This window comes from Myotis lucifugus, unplaced genomic scaffold (assembly GCF_000147115.1).
Source record: "Myotis lucifugus unplaced genomic scaffold, Myoluc2.0 scaffold_35, whole genome shotgun sequence".
Taxonomy (NCBI): Eukaryota; Metazoa; Chordata; class Mammalia; order Chiroptera; family Vespertilionidae; genus Myotis; species Myotis lucifugus.
This window is the reverse complement of record NW_005871083.1, coordinates 3008728-3030239: the sequence shown is the minus strand read 5'-3', so window position 1 is coordinate 3030239 and position 21512 is coordinate 3008728. Positions and strand designations below refer to the sequence as shown.

The following is a 21512-nucleotide window of genomic DNA, read 5'->3' as shown; positions in this document are numbered from 1 at the left end:
GCATGACCGTTTTCTTATAATTACCTCCTCTTTAAAAGCGGAATGGAATCTTTTATGTATGAAGATGTTACTGTTGACCCTAAATGCATTAAGAATCCAGAAGACATTTTTCACATATTAAAAATAAGATTTGATTGAGTGCTTGCAAGTGGCCTAGTGAAATCTCATTAAACCACTGTTTATTTTATTTCCTTATAAATGGCAGAATATTAGGCATTAATTATGAACATGAAACCAGTTAGAAAATAAGTTTTGCAATGTCTAGAGCTTGCTTTTCAACCCTAATGAGTTCATTGCCTTTGTTATAGCTTTAAATGTTTTAGAGCAAATGGGTACTCATGACTTTTGTGTAACTTTTCACCTCCTCTTTCTCATTTTCCTCCTTCTTTTTGTTGCTCAGTCAATATGGTTACAAAAATCCTGATGAAAATCAGACAGTGCAGTTTACTGAACATATCTATAGGCTGTGTGAAGCCTGCTGTCATCCACAGTTCTAATTTGATTTATAAACCATGTGCAAATTCACAGTGAAACATGTCAATCTAATACTCTTTCAACTACTACCACCACCAAAAAAAAAGCAATTTGAAATTATTTTGATAACATTGCCATGTTACAATAAACTCATTCACCTAGATCAGTCAGCACCGTTATTCTGAAACACAAATGGATAGAAAGCAAATGAATTTGTTGATCATCTAGTGCAGTGGTTCTCAATCTTCTGGCCCTTTAAATACAGTTCTCATGTTGTGACCCAGCCATAAAATTATTCTCGTTGCTACTTCATAACTATAGTGTTGCTACTGTTATGAATCGTAATGTAAATATCTGATATGCAGGATGGTCTTAGGTGACCATCCTGTGAAAGGGTCGTTCGATCACCAAAGGGGTCGCGACTCACAGGTTGAGAACCGCTGATCTAGTGGGTGTCAACCACTGAAATGGTATGAAAACTTGTCTGCACCAAGGAAAATAGGCAGATTTTAGTTCAGGTGAAACTTCCATTATTTGGCAGCAGATGATAGGAGCCTGTGTTGGGAAGAATTCTGATGTTGGATCCAGCAAACATCATAGAAATGTAGCAATAGATTAGCAATGTCTGTTACTTGAACAAAATAGAAAGAAATGACACATTTGTTAAATTCCACCCTGGAATTATACCTTCTTACACCTAAAATGAGTCAGTATGTTGTGGTAGCACTCCCAGATGGTAGACAGAGGGAGAACTGATGTGAGAGGCCAGTTGACATAGATCCATCTCCTAACAGCCTTCTCTAATTTGTACAGCAAGCAAACATCTCAGACTTTCCAGGGATTTCTGATTTCAAATGTTAATATGAATAATTATGTAGCACTTCCTTCTATGTGCCAAGCACGTTAATGAGCCTATTATTCACTGACCCTGTAATGTAGCTAACCTGCCCATGGATGCACCAAAATTCAGCCCTAGACAAGAAAGTGTCTCAGTAGAAGCTGCATAGGTAGTAAATGGTGATATGAAGATTCATGTCCAGGTCTGCTTGACTTCAAAGTCCAGATTCAATCCAAGAACCTAATGGCCTTATTCTAATCCCTGTGCTCACTGAGTTCTCAAATTCTTAGTTTGTTTTCTTCTAGTCTTCTGTCACTCAAGGGACTTGTGTTCCTGTCACAATCAATAGAGATGGAAATTTGCTCTTTCTCTATTCTTCTCTATGTCCAAGGAAGAGCCTAACGCCAATTCAGCCACTTAGTGGAATCTATCTTCGGTCCTCTCCTGTGTCATAGAATTCTCAGGGGACCCCTGACCAGGACCAAAGCTGGAAGGAAGCCCCAGCTCTAGGACCAACAACTCAGGGGCTACTTAGTAGAGAAAAGGGGTGTGAGCATAGTGAGGGTCTTTTCACTGTTGATACCATTATAATGTAAAACGATCCTATAAGGGAGCCTAGAAAAGATGAGTCACAATGCTATTGGCATTTTGTATTTAACAATGCATCTTTATCCAGAAATGTATTACTTGCTTCATGGGTGGGGAATTGTCTCTGAACCCAATCAGGATTAGTCACTGGCCCGTGACTATCTCATTTTTAATAAAGAATAATTTTCTCAATTCAGCACTAGCAAGTTTTTCTGTTCAGAATATAGGGTACAACTGCTTTGTATTTTCTCTCTTAATAATTCTCTGCATCAGAGGATTAACTCTTGGCACACTGAATATAATTCTTGCTACTGGAACCCTGAAGGTCTTATTTCCGCACCCCCACCCCCACCTGGCAGGCTGCTTGTATCTTTCAAATGAATTTAAAGGTCAGAGTCTCATGCAGGAAAAGCAGGGGCCAGGATGGCTGAGCTACACTCAACCTTTGGTCATGTGTGCTAAAGGAAAGGCAAGAGGGAGATTCAAAACTGCCAGGAAGCCCCATTTCTTTATACATTCCTTTCCCTTTCCATCCACAAAACACCTACTCAGTGCCAGGCATATTATCGGGGCCATCTGACATGGTCATGCAACCATAAGAAAGACTCCCCCAGAAAAGAGAAAAGGAGAAAATACAAAGGCACCTTTCATTGCTGAAGAAGATAATTAAGAATATGAACTTTCTAATCCTACACGCCTTTGTTCAAGTCTCACCTTGCCTCTGCTGCTGATCAACTTTGGATCTGAGCCTCAGTTTGGTCACTGTTATCACTCATCTGATAGATGTCTGCTCACACAGTTGGCTCCACAGAAACGGACTGCGGGGTCCACGGGGCTATATGCTAGTTGTTTTGAGAACATTACCTTCTAGAATAGATGTCTGCAAGTTGTGGCCTGTGGGTTAAACCCAGGCTGGCACCTGTTTGCGTAGGCACATGCTAAGAATGGTTTTTACATTTTTAAACAACTGAATTTTAAATGCTTATATAAGTACTGACATAATGTCTTCTATTTTGCCTCTTGGTCCACAAACTCTAAAGTAGACCTTTCCAAGGTCACATAGCATCCTTGGCCTTTTAAGAAAAAGCTCTGGTGCCGAAACCAGTTTGGCTCAGTGGATAGAGCGTCAGCCTGCGGACTGAAAGGTCCCGGGTTCGATTCCGGTCAAGGGCATGTACCTGGGTTGCAGGCACATCCCCAATAGGAGATGTGCAGGAGGCAGCTGGTCGATGTTTCTCTCTCATCGATGTTTCTGACTCTCTATCTCTCTCCCTTCCTCTCTGTAAAAAAATCAATAAAATATATTTAAAAAAAAAAAGAAAAAAGAAAAAGCTCTGGAGCAGTGTTGTGCAATAGAAATCTAATTCGAGCCACATACATAAGTTTAAGTTTTCTGGTAGCCACCTTAACAGAAGTAAAAAGAAACAGGGGACATTCATTGTAATATATTTTCTTTAACCAGATTCATCCAAAGTAGTATCATTTCAACATGTAAGCCATATATAATTACAAATAGAACATTTTACATTTCATACCAAGCCTTTGAAACCAGGGGGCAGTTTGCTCTTACAGCACATCTTATGGGCGCTGGAGGCTTCCACGTTAGGCAGCAGCTCTATAGAGTTTATCCAGCTCATGCTCCTCCAACATTCACAGAGAAAGCACTGTGTACGTTTTGGTCTCCGCTCTTCCCAAGGTCACATGGCATCTGGATTCGATGCAGGGGCTGCATACTAAGCTGCAAATAGGGACCACACCCAGTAAATTTCCCCGGGAGAGTGAATCAGTTGCTACATCCCTTGATCAGGTGAAATGATCCTCTTTCTGGCTTCACTCTTGCTCTGCAGTTTTCTCAGCTGTGACAGAGTTGACCAGTGGCCTCATCCTGTCTCCAGATATAACTTTCCCCAGGCTCTGAGGGTCTCGGCTCACATAGAGGAGGAGGCCAGGGCTTGCCTGGCTGTGGGGACCAGTCTGCATGCTTGCCTCCAGCTCACCAAGGGCATTTAATGCTTGGCCAGAGTTTCATCAGCTTGATCAGTATGACAATAAAATGAGTGTATGTCTTGGTCACCCCAGGAAGTCTGCCCTGCAAACACCCTGGGAGGCCATGCTGGAGCCTTCCCTGCAGCAGAGCCTCATTTGCTGGGCCCTGCTCATCAGAATTTGCCATGATTCACTCAAAGCATGTGCCACACGTCCTTAGTGAAATGTTTGAAATGATTTTTTTTTGTGGTTTTCCAGGGCTTTGAGTGCAGATATGAGCCTCACATGTAATAGATGCTTCATTCGAGTTCATTGAAAGAATGAGTGATTGAATGGTGACACCCCTGTGTTTTTCAAACTTAAGGCGCCACTGTGAAAACACAGATTGTGGGGTCCCACCTCCAGAATTTCTGCCTCAGTGGGTCTGAGGTAGGCCTGGGACTCTGCATTTCTAACAAGCTCCCGAGCAGAAGATGCTGGTCTGGAGACCACACTTGGAAAATCACTCACCTCAGTTAGTGTGGCTTTACTTTCTTCTGGTTCTGACTCCTGTCTACCCACATCTCACTCCCCTACCTTTGGCTGAAATTCCCTGTCTGCAAACCTTCCCAGATAAGTTATCCAGTTCAGGGTTTCTCCAACTCAAATCTTTTATATATAACCACATTCTCTTCAGTTACTAACTTTTATTTACTATTTGGTACAAGTATATTTAGAAATAAAATTTTCTGTCACTACCCTAAATAGAAAGTCAGTATTGCTTACTATAAATAGGAAGTAAGCATTATAATAAGGATAGAATTATTAAAGTAAAAAAATGTTCATCTGAGTATGCTGCCTAAAATAATTCCACATACTGCAGTGGTATATGCAACCCACTTTGAGAAAAACTGACAAAGGGGGCCAGGCCTAAAGAGATATTTTTCTTCAAAAGCACACAAATAAGTTCTAGAATAATGCAAATGATAGCATCTTGGCATTTTTCGCTGCTGCCTTTGAACAGCGGACGTCATGCTCCCTTCTGTGGCCACGAATGCTGTGTGTCTGCATTCTATAACACCTGAGACATGGCTTCACAGGGGCCTACCCACCTCCTACTTCTTTGTGACAAGATGAACTGAATTCACTCAACCAATACAATCATTCTAATTTGCATTTTCATAACCCACCCTCCCATTCTCCAAGTGTGACTTTCATTTTTAGGAAAGTTATTCCATCAATGGATAGACAGTCCTCTTAAAGGGATGTTTATCACCCTTGAAAAATCTTATTGCCAAATCTTAATAGTCTTTCTTATAACAAAGGCTCAAATTCACTATCTAGATTAAGAGGTGGAGCTTGAATGAGCTTTGCTGGAGCATCTCATGATAAAAGAGAGGAAAGTCTTAAAATGGGCGACCCTTTGTGATGGAAGTCAAACAAATATGCGAAAAATATCCCTGAGTTTCCTGCAGGCTGTGTGTGCTATGGCTGAGCCCCAGGCCAGTCACAGGACTGGGAGTTAGACCACCTCGGCACTCTGTCAAGTGGGCTCGGCTGGGTGACCTTGAGGGAGGTACAGAAACTCTCTGCATCTTAATTACTTCACCTTTAAAATGTTTGTGGTAGTGACGTCTGGGAGGGGTTGCCAAGCACAGAGACTCCTGGAGAGGAGTACATGGCAAAGTCTGTGTGAAGTGCTTCCCCTGGATTCTGTCTGGCACCGAGAAAATAAACGAAGTGCACAGCTGTCGTGTCAGGGGTCCCCAGGACTCAGCACATAGTCATCCTCATGGCTAGGATTTGTCACAGGGAAAGGATGCAGAGCAAGGCTGGCAAAGGGGAAGGTTCCTGCGGTGAAATCTGCGGGAAGCCCGGCACGGCAGTCCTTTCCCAGTGGAGTCCCACGGGACGCCCCCAGTTCCTCTAGCAGCGAGTTGTGATGCATGTGAAATGGTGCCAACCAGGGAAGCTCACCAGAGACTGTGCCCTAGGTTTTTACTGGGGGCTGGTCGTATAGGCACATTCTGCCTGGAAATTAGTGAAATTTCAGGCTTCCAGAGGGAAGTAACTGCTCAGCATAAACCACAGTGTGTGCAAACAGCTTAGGCCTAGTGAGGTATCCTTATAAGGTGGGGTAGTGGGCCTCTCCTGAATACAAGTACCCAGAGGCCAGCTGGGGGCCAATTTGAAGGCCATTCTAAGATTGCAGACTCAGATCTGTGATTTTAACTATTTTTGTGCAGCATTACTGGCCATAGGCCTCATCCTGCTCTTTGGCCTCATTCACTGTACTACCCCCAGCTGCCCTGGACTCCTTCCCATCAGTGGGCATATTCCTGCACCAAAGCCTTGCCTTTGTACTTGTTACTGCCTCTGCCTCCAATGCTCTTCCCTGACCTTGGCCTGACCGAGTCCTCCTCATTCTCCTCATTAAAGATGCTTGCCCAACCACCATCTAATGTCCTTCCTCCACCCCATCACTCAGTTTTAATTTCTCTATAGAATTTAACACTCTGAAATTAGCCAGTACTTATTTTCTACTTGTTCACTAGTATCTCCTCCACTGGAATTAAGCTCCATAAGGGCCGAAAAACATATCTGTTCTGCTGTGATATCTCTAGTGTCTAGTATAGGACTGGAGGGAGTAAGTGTTCAACTAATTTTTGTCACATGGATTTTGAAAATTATGAAATATTTAATTGTTCTCTATCCCTAAGAATACACAAAACCCATACATCCTTCCTATTTATTAATTTAAAGTATTTTCTTTGGATGTTTAAAAAATATTTAAAAATATTGGACTTACAGAAAATTGACCCAAATAATATCATGAAGAGTCTGGTGCCACTAGGCTTTTCAAATCCTATTTTTCCATAAGGGCACATTTTCTGCAGGAGCCTAATTCATGGGGGGCTGCTCAAGAAGCCCATGGTTTTGTTTACACTCCAGGTGATTGTGGGTCCTCTGGTTTTGGGACTAGGCTCTCCTGGTTGTTCTCCGGGTTTGTGATTGAGGTCACAGCTACAGGGTGTGCTGAGCAGCTTCCTTGGTTTCTCCAGGTCCACTCTTTATGCTTCTCCACCCTGCCCTCTGTCCTATATGGTGTTTCCCTGTCCCCTGGCTTACAGTAGGCTTCGTCCAAGGGCCTGCAAACTTTTTCTGTAAAGGGCAAGATACTGCATATTGTAGGCTTTGCAGACCACAGGGTCTCTGTCACAATCACTCAACTCTGTCATGCAATATGAAAGTGTTCTCAGTTGAAATCAGTCTCTCCCACTGGATCTTGAGAGGAACATTTCATGGAACCACTCACAGGAGGTTGTGGGGTGGCAAGATGATTTATTTGTGATACAAAATCAAAGGAGTTCCCCTCCTGGGTTTCCAATGTCCCTTCCCGTCCATCCCACCATGGAAAAAGTCCAACCTTATCTACACCAATGCAAGACAAAGGCCAGTGTCCAGAGTTTCTGTTTCATATTAAAGCTTAGTCCTTTAGAGCCTGCATGGTATACGGGCCTTGGTGGCTGCTAGACCCACATGGATACATGGGTGAGAGAGCATTTGATTGAAAGGACAAGTGTGTTACTGGTGGGACAGAGAGAAGAGAGAGGGAGATAGAGAGATATTGAAAGTTAACTCTTTGTTCCTTGGGGTTTTAACCAAGCTTGGTTATTTTCAAAATAACCAATCAACTTCCCAAGCTTTCTCAACTTACATTGAGCCCACCCCCTCACCAATAACCTTTTTTCCTAGCTTAGACTGATAGGCCTCTATGGTCAAGCTGACTTCTATTGCACATATGTTTACCTCCCCCTTTTGTTTTATCTCTTTCCCCAGTGATCTGCAGGGAACAGATGGGTGGTTCCCTGGGGTGTGTGTGTGTGTGAAGCTGTAGCTTCATGGTGAAGCAAATAGGCTATCCAGCTGACTATGCTTAACAATGTCTGATTACTTTTGCTTCCTTCTTATTAATATCTAGCTAACCATGGTAACAAAAGTAGACATAGGCAATGTAAATCAATGGTCATGGCTGTGTTTCAATAAATCTTTATTTACCAAAACAGGCAGTGGGCTGTGATTGCCAGTCAATGCTTTAGCCCAGGGGTCCTCAAACTACGGCCTGCGGGCCACATGCAAATACAAATATTGTATTTGTTCCCGTTTTGTTTTTTTACTTCAAAATAAGATATGTGCAGTGTGCATAGGAATTTGTTCATAGTTTTTTTTTTTAAACTATAGTCTGGCCCTCCAACGGTCTGAGGGACAGTGAACTGGCCCCCTGTTTAAAAAGTTTGAGGACCCCTGCTTTAGCCAGTGGGGGACAAGGATAAGAGCTCAGAGAAAGGGAGGAGAGTAGGTTTCTACAGGCTACTGGTGTCCCCAACTAGGGGTCCTTGCTCCTTTCAGGGAGTCCCCTCCATGCAGCTCTCTCTGTCCCTCTGGAAACTGTCTCCTCTCCTGGACCTTTAGTTCCTTGATGAGATAAAGGTACCACATTGTTACTGGGATGTTGTTCTATGCCCTATGCCCCTTCTCCCCAACCCCTCCCATACTTTTGCTAATTCCTATATCCCTCTCTTCTCCAATGGCTCAGTCTGAGTGCGCCATCAGTTCCCTGCTGGGCTAGGGTGTCTGGGGCTGAGGAGTTTCCTGTGATGTGCTAAAAATCCCAGACAGTCCCAGGAAAACCAAGACAGTTGGTCAGTCCAACTGGGACCAGTTCTCTCTCCTCCCCAGCTTTTTTCCACTGCCTTAGTTCTGGCTTTCAGCACCTCCCACTTGGATACTGGCCTTGCTGGCCTTCTTATGGATAGAGTGGCCCCAGGGGACTGCAGCCATCACAACATGCATCTCTCTGCTCCAGCTTTCCCCCTTAGAACTGACATCTGACTATCGAGGGAGACTTACTGTAGTCTCCCAGATTGAGGGAGACTCTACTATGGTCTCCCAGACAAATATGGAGTCCTTTCATGTGATCATATTTTACACTGTATAATTTTTGATGATCCTTTTCCTCCAAATTTTACTATGGATGAGATATACTATTTTCCCCTAAGAAAGATCAGACTTACTTTGAAAGAGCAGTAGGATTAGCAGAAACTTCAGCAATTGCAGTAATCCACCTTAAGTTGAAAATATCTGAAGGACTGACTCATGAAATTTCAGGTAATTGAACTGCGGACTCAAGTAGACATGAGAACAAAATATTTAATGTTCCTGTAAAACTATTTTGCGCCAGATGTTTTCTTTCTTCTTAGCCCCAAACCTGATTAATATCTGCCTGATGGAGAGAAGAGACCAGCTCATCCACACCTAAATTTAATGCAAATTGTATTGGGGGTGTTGTGACATAATGTATTTGTATCTGGATCTACTTTTTTTGTTTGTTTTCAGTGAGAGGCAGGCTGAAAGGGCTGCCTGCCTGTTGTAGAGATTAGAGGGAAGCGTGATCCTTTGACACGGCTGTGAAGTTGATGGAGAGGCAGTCCTCTGTCTTTGGAGACCAGCAATAAGCCACTTTTATCACCCTAAAATGTCTGTGCCTTTGAACAAGTGGGCTTAGAGGAAGGGCCTGATGCTCCGGAAAAATATGAACTTAATGGAATAGACTGATTCAGCTCCTCACACTCTAGAAGACGGAACAGGGAAGTTCCAGAGGAGAAGGCAGGAGCGTTTTTCATGGTGGTGGTGGTAGTTTCACTGCAACCGAGACAGCTCTGTGACTCCTTCGGGGAAACTTTATTCTAGGAATACTGGTAGATGCAGAATGGAAGCTCAGGTGCCTGGGGAAGCTAGGGAGGTAACATAAAAGAATGAAGAGGTTTGGGTGCAAGAAAAATTTATATAAAGATGAATGCAAACCAAAAATCACTTTTAAGTTGAATTTAGGAAACCAACAGCACAACTGGTATAATAAAAGGTAAATGGTACTTGTTGCTGCGGTCAAAGAGGAAGGGGCATGGACCGTAGCTGTGTGGAGGTGAAGCTCTGCCCATCACGGGGTTATCCTTATCATCTGTGGGATGTTGCTCTGTTTGAGTTCAGTCCCAGTGCTATTTCAAATCCAGGCATTTATTTTTAAAAAATCCTTGATATTTAACGGTCAGCAATTAATCCACAAACTAAAGGCCACCTTTACATGCCAATCAATCTTATTCTGAAGAACTCACTGAGAATATGTGGCCATATGGGGCCTGTTGGCCATCCTACTCTGCACCCTCTCTGCTAGAGCATGTGTGTGGTTGGAGCAGTCTGTAGCTGATGTTTGACTGTTGAGGGAGACTAGTGTGGCTGCCACATCTGTGTTTTGAACACTAGTAAAGGACTGTAGACAAACTTTCAAGGTCAAGTTGATTATCCTCCAGCCTAGCAAAGCGCATCTCCCTAATTATGTCAGAAGTCAGGATTATCTCTGATCACTTGACTCTGGGTAAAACATCAAAAGCAACATTTAAATAATACACAGTCACAAATCAAGGATTCATTGCATTTTCTTTTACTATACAACCAAATGATGGTGGGCCATTGTGCCCCATTAGTAAGGGTTTGCCAGGCTGTCTTAACTTACATGTAGTGGAACCCCATTCTCAATTACAAAATGTAACCCCTAGAAAGAGGGAAGCTCCACTTGGTGTCATAGTCATTCATATTCATAAAGGCTCTGCAGAAATCCAGGAAAGATTTTGGCCCAAACAACCAGAATTAAGAACTGGCATACCCACTGTCTGCTGGAGCACCTTAGGTCAGCCAACTGTGCAAATCTTTTCCAGCCCTGTATCTGGTGACTCCTGGCCTTGAAGTCGGCCATGTTGAGAGTATTTACACTACGGAAATTGGTGAATGTGACAAATCAAAGCTTTTATTTCTTAGAGAGCCAGTCATTAAACATTTTCTAAGGTTCCTCTGAGTATACCTCATTGCTAGAAGGCCCCCTTCCATTTTTTTCTTTGAAACCTGATACCACCTTGTGTTCCATTTAGATATTGTATTACTATCTTGCTTGCTATTCTAGAAATATAAAGCAGAAAAAATGCTTTTTAAATTATTTTCTTTTTTTCTCTCTTTCTACCTTAGTTTATTCTACATTGCAATCAATGTTCTTTTTAAAAATATTTTATATTTTTTAATTTAAATTCTTTATTGTTTAAAGTATTACATGAGTTTCCTTTTCCCCCCATTGACCTCTCCCTGGCTGCTCCCCCCCGCTTTCCCTCATAGGTTGGACAGTCTGTTTGATGCTTCTATGTCTCTGGTTCTATTTTTGTTCATCAGTTTATGTTGATCATTATATCCCACATATGAGTGAGATCATGTGATATTTATCTTTCTCTAACTGGCTTATTTTGCTTAGCATAATGCTTTCCAGGTCTATCCATGCTATTGCAAATGGTAAGAATTCCTTCTTTTTTTTACAGCAGCGTAGTATTACATTGTGAAGATGTACCACAGTTTTTTAATCCACTCATCTGCTCATGGGCACTTAGGCTGTTTCCAAATCTTAGCTATGGTAAATTGTGCTGCTATGAACATAGGGGTACATATATCTTTTCTGATTGGTGTTTCTAGTTTCTTGGGATATATTCCTAGAAGTGGGATCACTGGGTCAAATGGGAGTTCCATTTTTAGTTTTTTGAGGAAACTCCATACTGTTCTCCACAGTGGCTGTACCATTCTGCATTCCCACCAGCAAAGTAGGTATTTACATATATCTTTCCTATGCTCTGTGTTCCTAAAGGGGTCTTGTCTTGTTAATGTGTGTATAACTTGACACTGACACATAGTCAGCACTTCATAAAAGTTGCTTATATCAATGAGTGAGTTCTTCAAAATAAGATTGATTGGCATGTAAAGAGCAGTCATTGTGATTTCATCTGATTCAGGCAAGTGAGAATTTGGAGAACTGTTTATCTTAACTGTATATCAAGCAGTTAGGATTTAAAGAGAAGATGCAAATTCTTTCACTCCTTCCCGGGGGAGGCTATGTGGTGTCCTGCTTAACATAATCAATTCCTTGACTTCAACACCAATTTTTGATGGGCTATTTACTTTCTTCTGGAACTTTCAAAGACAGAACCTTTAGCAGAAAAAATAATTTAACAAGATAGACACTTAGTTCAATAGAAGAATTTTCCTGGTGTGAAAAAATAAATTACAAAAGGACTTTGCCTCTGAAAGATAATTAATAAAAACCTTCCTGCGTGATGACAAACCTGACATCTTGTCTAATGTCTGGCAGAGAAGAAAGTGTTGAGATTTGCAGTTAGAATAAAATGTTCCACTTCACAGCAAGGCCAGGCAGGCCCTGATAATTACTTCTAAGCAAGAAAAGGTCACAGTCTAGTTGTTAAATTGACACAACCTCAGGACTGTATCTGTAACTATTGACCGTCAGTGAAGTCTTCGTTTAGATTTTCCTGATTTCACAAAATGTAGGTCATTATGGAATGACACCCTCTTGGTCATTGGGATTTTTTTGTTTGTTTGTTTGTTTGTTTGTTTTAATTTCAGATTTATTAAGATATAATTAATAAACAACTTTGTAAGATTTTAAAAGTATACATAACGGTGATAGGACACACAAATACATTTTGAAAGGATTCTCCCTGTCCTTATTTTTATTTTTTGATTACACCCTTGAACAAACCTCAGCCATAGAACTCAATGGTAGCAACCATAGCCACCATGCTTTACAACAGATCCTCAGACCTATTCATCTTATAGCTGACAGTTTGTACCTTTTTCCCAACCTCTACCTTTTTCCCTCATCCCTGACAAACACTCTTTCTATGAGCTTGACTTTTAAAAATATACATATATTCCATATATAAGTGATTCTATGTAACACTTGTCTTTATCTGACTTATTTAACTTAGCATAATGCCCTCAAGATCTATCCATGTCGCAAATGGCAGGATTTCCTTCTTTCTCATTGCTGAATAATAGTTCATTATATGTATATTTCATATTTTATATTATATATTTTGCATACATAAATTTAACATATATATATATATATATATATATATATATATATATATATGTTTAAATTTCTTCCATCTGGAAGAAGGCAGTTGGGGCATTTAACCAGCTGCCATTTCCCAGGGTCAAGGGCTGTGCTGGAAACATTAACTCCTCTGCGTTCCCCAGTTCTGCTTGGCTTCACGTTCACCAGGCTCCTGCAGTGTAGGTGCAGCCTCAGAGTGGAACGTGGAAACACTGTGGACATCTGTGGGGCTAGTCCTAGCTCTTAGAGAACTGCTCACTGCAGTAGTGGCCGAGTTGGGAGGTTGGCCCAGGTGACAGACTGAGGCACCAATCTTCTATTGGGCTGATCCTCAAACCTCATTCCTATTCATTTAGTAAGTCTCCTACCCATTATCTCCATAGATGGAAGGTTTAATGTAGAGACCAGACAAGTCTTTCAGGGACTGGAACACAGTAGGTGTTTAATATTTGCGTAATTGAACTTCCTGGGGCTGCTAAGGCTCACCCAAGGGTGTGTCATATAGGGACTCCTTTGTTTAACTTAAGGGAAGCAGGTTCTATCTGGCATTTGTCACCAGTAATCTAATCACTAAAATTTCATAAGTAGACAGAAATATCACCAACGGTAGGGCAAGTCCAGCCTCCTGTTTCTGTTAGGGGCCAGCCAACCAAATCTTCCTAATTAGAATAACTAAAATTCTTATAAAACTATCTTTTTTTAAAAATTAACCAATTGAGTCTAGTTGATTAATCCTGGAATATTAATAGTAAAGAGTTCATTTCATTTAGCCAAAAATTGTAATTTCATGGAGAGGATTATTTTTGGCTCTGTTTAGCCAGACTTGAGGAGGTTATGCCTAGACAATTTAATCCTGTTTTGAGAAGACAAAAACATTTTCAAATAATCTTGAAAACAGCCCAGAGCTTGTTATCCCTGCCAAATTGCTCCCTGCTTCTTCAACGGCCATGCCTCAGTGCTTACACTTACCAACCCCCTGGTGGAACATGCTTTCTTATACTTTGCCACTTGAAAAATGTCACTCATCTTCACAATATCTGTGACACGGTTCCAGTTTCTCTTCTCAGCTAAAGAGTGTGTTGTTCCTTCTTATGTGTATTCATAACATTTTATATATACTCCTGTTTATTAATGTAAATAATAATAAATGGTAGCAAGTAGCACTTGTTGTGAACCAGTTACTATCTTACACATTTTGATTTATTTTACCTCATTGAACCTCACAGCCAATTAGTGTAGATAAAATTATTGACTGTATTGTGCAAATGAGGAAACTAAGGCACAAAGAAGTTTAGTAACTTGCCCAGGGTCACACAGCAACTAAGTAGTAAAATTGTGACTTGAACCCAGGTAGTCTAGCTTGAGAATCTTTCCTTTGTACTACTTCCTAATTCCCAATATATATAAACTTTTATATCATATCATATCACATTATGTTATTTGCCTATATATCTACATTTCCTTCTGGATAATAAGTTTACCCAGGGATTTGATCATTTCTTCATCTCAAGCATCTAGCCCAGGGCCTGGAAGATAATAAAAATTTTAAATTTTAATGAAGGGAATTAATGAAAAAAAAATGAACATGACTACCTGTCATAACAGCGGATCAAAATGCCCCAACACTTGAAAGGAACAATTTCTAAGACAAAAGGGATTATGTCTATCTATGCTCAGGAATGGAGCACTTAGACTATTTCTATATCATGATTTTCTGATGGCCTTGTCCAAGGGTTCTAAAGTCATGGCTCTTTTCCCAACTCCCTTTCTTCCCCCCCCTCAATTTCCCTTCATACCTCCTTCTTCTTGTCCTCCTGTGGCCCCCCCCCCCCAAATTATATTTATATCTGGTCAAGCCAAGTAAAGGAACCAGTGATTTCTGAGTGTCTGCAGTGGGGCCAGCACTGTGGGAGACCCTATGAATTGCCTGTGGCTTCTGTAACCGAGTGCCACACACCCAGGAACTGAGGACAACACAGGGATTATGGTGCAGTTCTGAAGGCCAGGAGTCTAAAATGAGTCTCAGTGGGGTGAAAGCAAGGTGTCAACAGGTCTATATTCCTTCTGGGGGCTCTAGGGGTATTACCCTCTTTCCCCCAGTTTCTAGAGCTCTCTTGCATTTCTTGGCTGGCCCCTTCCTACACCTTCAAAGCCAGCAATGACAGGTTGCGTCTTTCTCACACCAGAACGCTGAGACTTGGCTTTCATGGTAACATCTCCTTCTCTAACTCTACAACTCTTTCTTCCATTTTCAAGGATCCTTGTGATTACATCTAAGTAATTCAGGATAATCACTCTATTTTAAGGTCAGCAATTTTTTAACTCCTCATTGCCATGTAATCTAACATAGTTACAGATTCTGGGGTTAGGACATCTCTGAGAGGCCATTATTATGCAGCTTACATTTTAATAATTTGAGGAAAAGATACTGAGTAGCATTCACTTAGAAATAACATCTAGAATGTGGATCTCAAATTGTATATGAAGGCTACATCAGGACTCACCAAACTGGAAGCTTTCTTCCCTTATATTTCCCCAAGAATCACAGAATTACTTCTAAGTGTCAGTTACATTACCAGCCAAGAAGGTGGCAGGTGTTCTGTGTTCCTGGGGCTATAAAACATGAGGAACATTTTGAAAAGTTCCAGTCAGAGGGAGAGTGGATGACATGAGCTGACACAGTGAGGGTGTCAATATGTGCCGCTGAGCGTGTGCATGTATGTACACAAATGTGTGCGTGTATGTACACAAGTATGTGTTATGTTCAAATGCATCTCTTTTCCCCATGCTTTCCCTGTGGGCAGTGAGTCTTGATAAACCCTTGCAGGACTCTGGGTTTTCATCTCTGGCAGAATAAAGAATCAATCAAAATACATTGCTGTAACGTTTTTATATCCTGCAAGTCAGAGATAGTAGCCTTTCTTCCCTGCCAATCTAAGCCCCTCCAAGCTGATTCCAACAGACTGACTTGGACAGGAGTAAAGCAGAGGTGTTTTGTGTCAAGAATAAAGAAACTGTCCATCCACACTGATAGCAAAGAGCGAGTGAGTCAGTGAAAGAAAAACAACTAGGGGCCAGGAGACACTAGCGAGTTCGTTTGGAAAATAACATTTGGAGCTGACTTAAGAGAGGATGAGCTCTGAGGTTGTCCACAGCCTGCTGAAATAATTATTTGTGGCAAGAAGTTTCTTTTTATTTATGGCTGTTTGATTACAGTTGTGTGAAGCATTTCTTCAGTTCAGAAGTTTGCCCCTGGCCTCTGGGGTGTATTTGCGATGCCGTGGTGTAGAGGGCCCTCTTCTCCATCCCTTCCTGTTGGGTGTGCACTCAGCCAGGCACACTGCTGTGCAAACCCCCAGGCCTCAGGGATTGCACCTGCGCGTGGAGGCTCCTTGTTGGGCAGTTCTCCCAGGTGCTTGTCCCCTAAGCAGTGGCTGACTCTTGACCTCTTTCTGTTGGGTGACTCTGCCAGCGTGAAAGTCCTTCCTTCCCATTTTCACAGATGGAGAAGAGAAGGCATTTTAAGTGTTAGACCTAGAAGTAATGAAAATCCTCACATGGCAAAAATTATTGCAACAGAGCACACGGCTATGGGAACTATTGTGACAAGAAACTAGAGACTCATGACAAGAGTTCTTTGCTTGAAGGGCCTATTTCCAAAGTCTAAAACAGTGGCAAACTCACATGCCTAGAGGGCCAGACAATTAAGTAGTTGAGTCAGTGAGTGGGAGCAATAACATAGGGAGAGGTGCGGACAAGGGCAGCTCAGACAGGTGTACGCTACATAACATGATAATTTAACGTGTATGACAGATGGTGTGGCTAAATCAACCACCTCGGCTGGCCACGTTCATCCCATATGCTGCCAGTTGGCAACCTGTACTCTGGGACAGAAAAAAAAAGTCATCTTTCTGGAAGCAAACTCCAAAGTTGGCTATGTTCTTGAATCAGTACTTGTCAGGATAAACAAAAACCTTTTCTGTTTAAAAGAGAAAGCTCTGAATAGCAGCAAAGAAACAGGAGCTAAGAAGAGAAGCGGGTATAAAGAGCTTGATGTGAGGATTTGCTATCCATGCATACGTTTAAGGCAGTGGCTTTACACAGAGGACGGAGCTCTGAGCTCCCATTTGAAAGGCTGCATGGAGTCCTCCCAAAGCAGCGCGCCTCAGCTCACAATGGAACCGATGTGCTTATTGTGCAGCTGACCCTGAGATGCAGACTCCCTCCTCATCCTCCACCTGGTTCGGGTTCCTGCTGTTTCCCTTTGAATATTTCTGAGCACAGTCTACAACTGAAAAGTTTTATAACAGCAACAAAAGTAATATTTTGATGATATTTATAAATGTCTGTTCTGGAGAATAACAGTGAATCTGTACATTGGTTTAAACCTAATATATAAAAATAGTAATACTACTACTAATAAAAAGATCAAACATTGATTTAGCAATTACATAAGGCTCTTTACAATATTAACTCACTTAATCCTCATAATAACGTATAAGATGCTATTATTTTCCCATTTTCCATCTGAGGAAACTGAGCTACAGGGTTAGTTGGCCGAGGTCACAGCTGGTAGATGGGGATTCATACAGAACCAGTGTGGCTCTGTCCTGTGCTTACCGTCTGTCTGAACATGAATCTGCTTTCATAAGCAGACTGATTGCAATTTTCAAGTAATGGAAATCCTTTGGTGATCATAAAATTTGATCTTTGCTGAGCTTTCACAGATGTATTGGTTGCCTCTTGTTTATGAGGTGCAAGCAAAGGCATAAATGAACAAAAGAACCACATAGAAAGAACATTATTGCCATGGCATTAAAGACATTTGGAATGTTGCTCACAGCATATATCTTGGAAAAGTTAAAGAGGGTTTGGGGGAAAGTATGTCCAGGTAGTCTGGATTCTTTTTTAAACACAGTTTTGTCAACTCAGAGATGGGTTACGTGAAACCCATAGAGGCACAAAGGAATTAAAGTGAAAACAAAGAGCTTGTTGGTTAAAAAGACAAATTTATATTCCTCTCCATTTACCCAGCTAATTCTTACCCATATTTGAGATGGAAGCAGGAATGCTTTTTGCTGTGGGTTTAGTTTCTGATCCCTCTTTATGAAATTAGACTCCCTGTCCCCAGCTTTTACATGTTCCCGAAGAGACCTATAATTTCTGTTCAAGTTAAATTGAATTTTAATCAATACATTAAATTATGCCTTGTTACTGCCTCTCACCTTTTCTAGTCCACACTGACGGTCAGCACATACTGACTACTTACATTCCGCGTGGCACTGATTGCCTTACCTGCAGCTGCCAACTGACTCCACCAGCCCCTCCCAGTGCACATCTTATTTCCCATGTTTTTCTAGATTTGAAAACAGAGAGGGACCATGAAAAATGCAGACCATCCAGTCAGTAAAGGACAGGGCCCAGATTTGAACCATTAAAGTGACTCTGGAGTTGTTGCTTTGACTGCCGCACTGACGGCTTCTCTGAGCTCCAGGACCCCCCTAGCCAGTGCTCACTGAGCCCTAGAGTGAGTATTGGGGCACAAGTGGATGGGTGAGGGCAGGGAGGAGTGAGCAAATTAATCACTCGACTAGTGCTTACCTTGCTAAGTCATACCCTGCCCGTGGAAGTGCTGCATGCTTTTATATTATTAAGCATTTAACCTGAATTTTGACTGGTCAATGAAGTGACCCAAGAATTTTCAAAAACAGAGCTGGAGCCTCCCACCATTCCCACCTTCCCTGAGAATCAGCGGTTGGAAAGGTTTCTTTTTCCTTTATGACTCCAGAGGAATCCCGAATAGAACCTGCCAAGGAATGAGGACAGAGTGAGCTGCAGAGAGACAAGAATAGGGGACTCACCCAGACTCTCCATCAGTTCTGGTTTCTTACACTCAGGATCCCTGGAGAAACATCATCTCCGATGGTCCTAGGGGATGTCTGGCTTACTGGTCTGGGATTTGTGAGCAGAATGAGCTGATTAGAAGGTTAATGTGTAATTGTAGACACAGGGTGCCTGGAGGCAACCTTTGGCCATTTGCTGTTTAACTGAATTAATGTTGGCCAGTTATAGATCTTCTGCTTGCAAAATCGCCAGCTAATTATTCTGAGTCCTGAATCTGCATTCTGTGTGTGCCACTAGGTTGTCAGCATTATGATTGCCTCAGCAGTGATTTAACCAGAGCCTGCTCTCAAAGCAAGGGGGCGTTTTACAAGCAGGACTGTACGGGCACTGGGCTACAGCATCCTTCCCCCTTTAATTTTAGAAAGATGATGTAGGTCAGGGTGATGACTCTCCCGTTGCAATTTCTCTGATGTTTCTCAGGCCGGCTGCACCGCGAACCTCCAGAGATTGATGGTTGCTCTTGTTCCTTGAGGTTCAGTGCATTTCAGAGGCTGGTATTTAGAGAGAAGCCTTGGTCCCACAGCTTCCGACCTTTTGTACACTCCTTTGAGTTTGCTGGTGGGGATGGTAATGAGTTTCCTTCAACAGCCTGTGTGCAGTGGTTAAGAATTTGTGTTCTGGTATCAAATTTTGGTTTCCCAAGAAGCAAACACCTAGTCAAGGATTTGAGAGCAAGTAGTTTTATCTGGAGGGTGATGTCAGAAAAATACCAACAGGGATGAGGAAATGAGCCAAGGGAGAGAAGGTAGCAAATGGAAGGTGCGTTATTAAGTCAGATACCACTGTGGGCAATTGGAACTCAAGTCCATGTGGAAACTGCTATCTCACCTGAGGGGCCAGGGAGCCAGGGTATGTGTGCACCAGCTCTCATCAGTTCTGGTCACAGGCTGCTCCTGGGGTTGTGAATTTCCAAAACCCTCTGCTGGGACCATGCTCAGGTAAAGCAGCCTCCCACAGGTCACAGAGATATCTCAAGGAACATAATGCAAAGTCCCATGCCACATGGGAAGCCTGAGGGGTATGAGAGGGGCTCTGACAGTGGACCCTTAAACCTGGATTCAAACTCGGGCTCTGCCATCTTAAATGGAGGACCTTGGCAAGCATTGTTAACTGCACTAGGATGCCAGGCTCCGGGCTCTGTAGCTACGTGTGGTCATGGCCCCCATCTTGGACTGTGAAGGTCTAGTGGGCCCTAGAATCCTTTTAGAAGTAACTTCCAATGGAATAGTTAGTTTTCCTCCTCTCACAGATGACAATGCTCCTTTGCATCTATGAAAGCGAAGTTGGTTTTAACTCAGGCATTGTATAAAATTGACAGATTTTGTAATGAAATTTCACACATGGAAACTGTGGTGAGATTCTTAGCAGGTATAAAAATTTGACTAACTTATTCCTTTAACTGCAACTGAATGGAAACTGCTGCAGCTGTTCCCATTTGCACGTTTTCCAAATCTCATTGCCAAAACAACATTGTTGGCAACCACAGGAGAAGTATCAACTTACCTCTTCATTTGGGAAATGAAATTAAATCCTCAGCTCATTTCTAAAAGTCACAGATTTGGTACAAGGAAGCAGGCCCAACACATGAGCTGATGTTAAAATATTGATGGCTTTGGTGTTCTCAGGTGCTGCTGCTAACATCTGCAGAAGATTTGGACTGCACTCCTGGATTTCAGCAGAAACTGTTCCACATCGATCAGCCAGTGGAATTCATCGAGGACCAGGCGATTCTGAACTGTAAGCAATGTCACTGGATATTTCTGGCTTATCCTCATATTTAAATTCACCAATGTCTGTTAATATGTCTCGGGATGTGGTGTTCCTTACACTAAGCATTTTTCTGCCCATTATTCTCATTTTGCTTGACCCAGAGTGGATGGTCTTGAATTAGGGTCTTGCCAGCTTAGAGGTGAACAGTGTCATGTGTATCTCTTTTTAGTATTTGATCACTGGTGAGTATTTTCCAACCACTCCCACAAAAGGGGGCCGCCACCTTCCAATGTGAGTACTATTCTGTGTAAAGGAAATGAAATTCATTTCGCCTGGCAGATCCCTGAAAGCAGAACCATTGCCTTCCTGTGGACCACTGTCCTACCTGTATTATGTCGTTCACAGCATTAGATCAAAATAATGGTGAGGGCAGGATGTTGGCTTCTGGAAATTTTTAGGCATAGGAACTCAAAACCCTTATTCTTTTTAAAAATGTTTATTTTTATTGTTGGCATTATTATAGATGTCCCCCATTTCCTTCCCCCGCCCATTTGCCCCTCTCCACCCAGACCCCACCCTTCCCTTCCTCTGGCCCTAACCACATTGTTGTCTGTGTCCATGTGCTATGCATATATGTTCTTTGGCTATTCTCTTCACCTTTTTTTTATACCACCCACCCCTCTGACCTCCCCTCTGACTTCTGTCAGTCTGTATCATGTATCTATGACTCTGGTTCTATCTTGTTCATCAGTTTATTTTGTTCATTAGATTCCACATATAAGTAAGATCATATGGTATTTGTCTTTCTCTGACTGGCTTATGTCACTGGGCATTATATTTCTTAAGGCTAATAAGATGGTTTTTCAGAAAAGAGTCAAAACCTCTACTGGCTATTTGTGGATTAAACTTAAATCTTCCCAAATTCCATTTAATTTCCTTAAAATATGCTCAGACCTGTGGTTATAATCTCTTTATGTTATTTAATGATGATATTATATTGTTTAATCTTTAGCATGGAATACATTG

At 42.0% G+C, this 21512-nt stretch overlaps 1 protein-coding gene across 1 annotated transcript in view; it reads left to right on the top strand.

The window, feature by feature from the left end:
• CDH13 (cadherin 13) overlaps window positions 1–21512 on the top strand; it is a 990542-nt gene that overhangs the window by 185574 nt on the left and 783456 nt on the right. The window contains exon 2 of the mRNA XM_006087037.3: window positions 20402–20513. Coding sequence (XP_006087099.1) covers window positions 20402–20513 — 112 coding nt within the window. The remainder of the gene's footprint in view (window positions 1–20401; window positions 20514–21512) is intronic.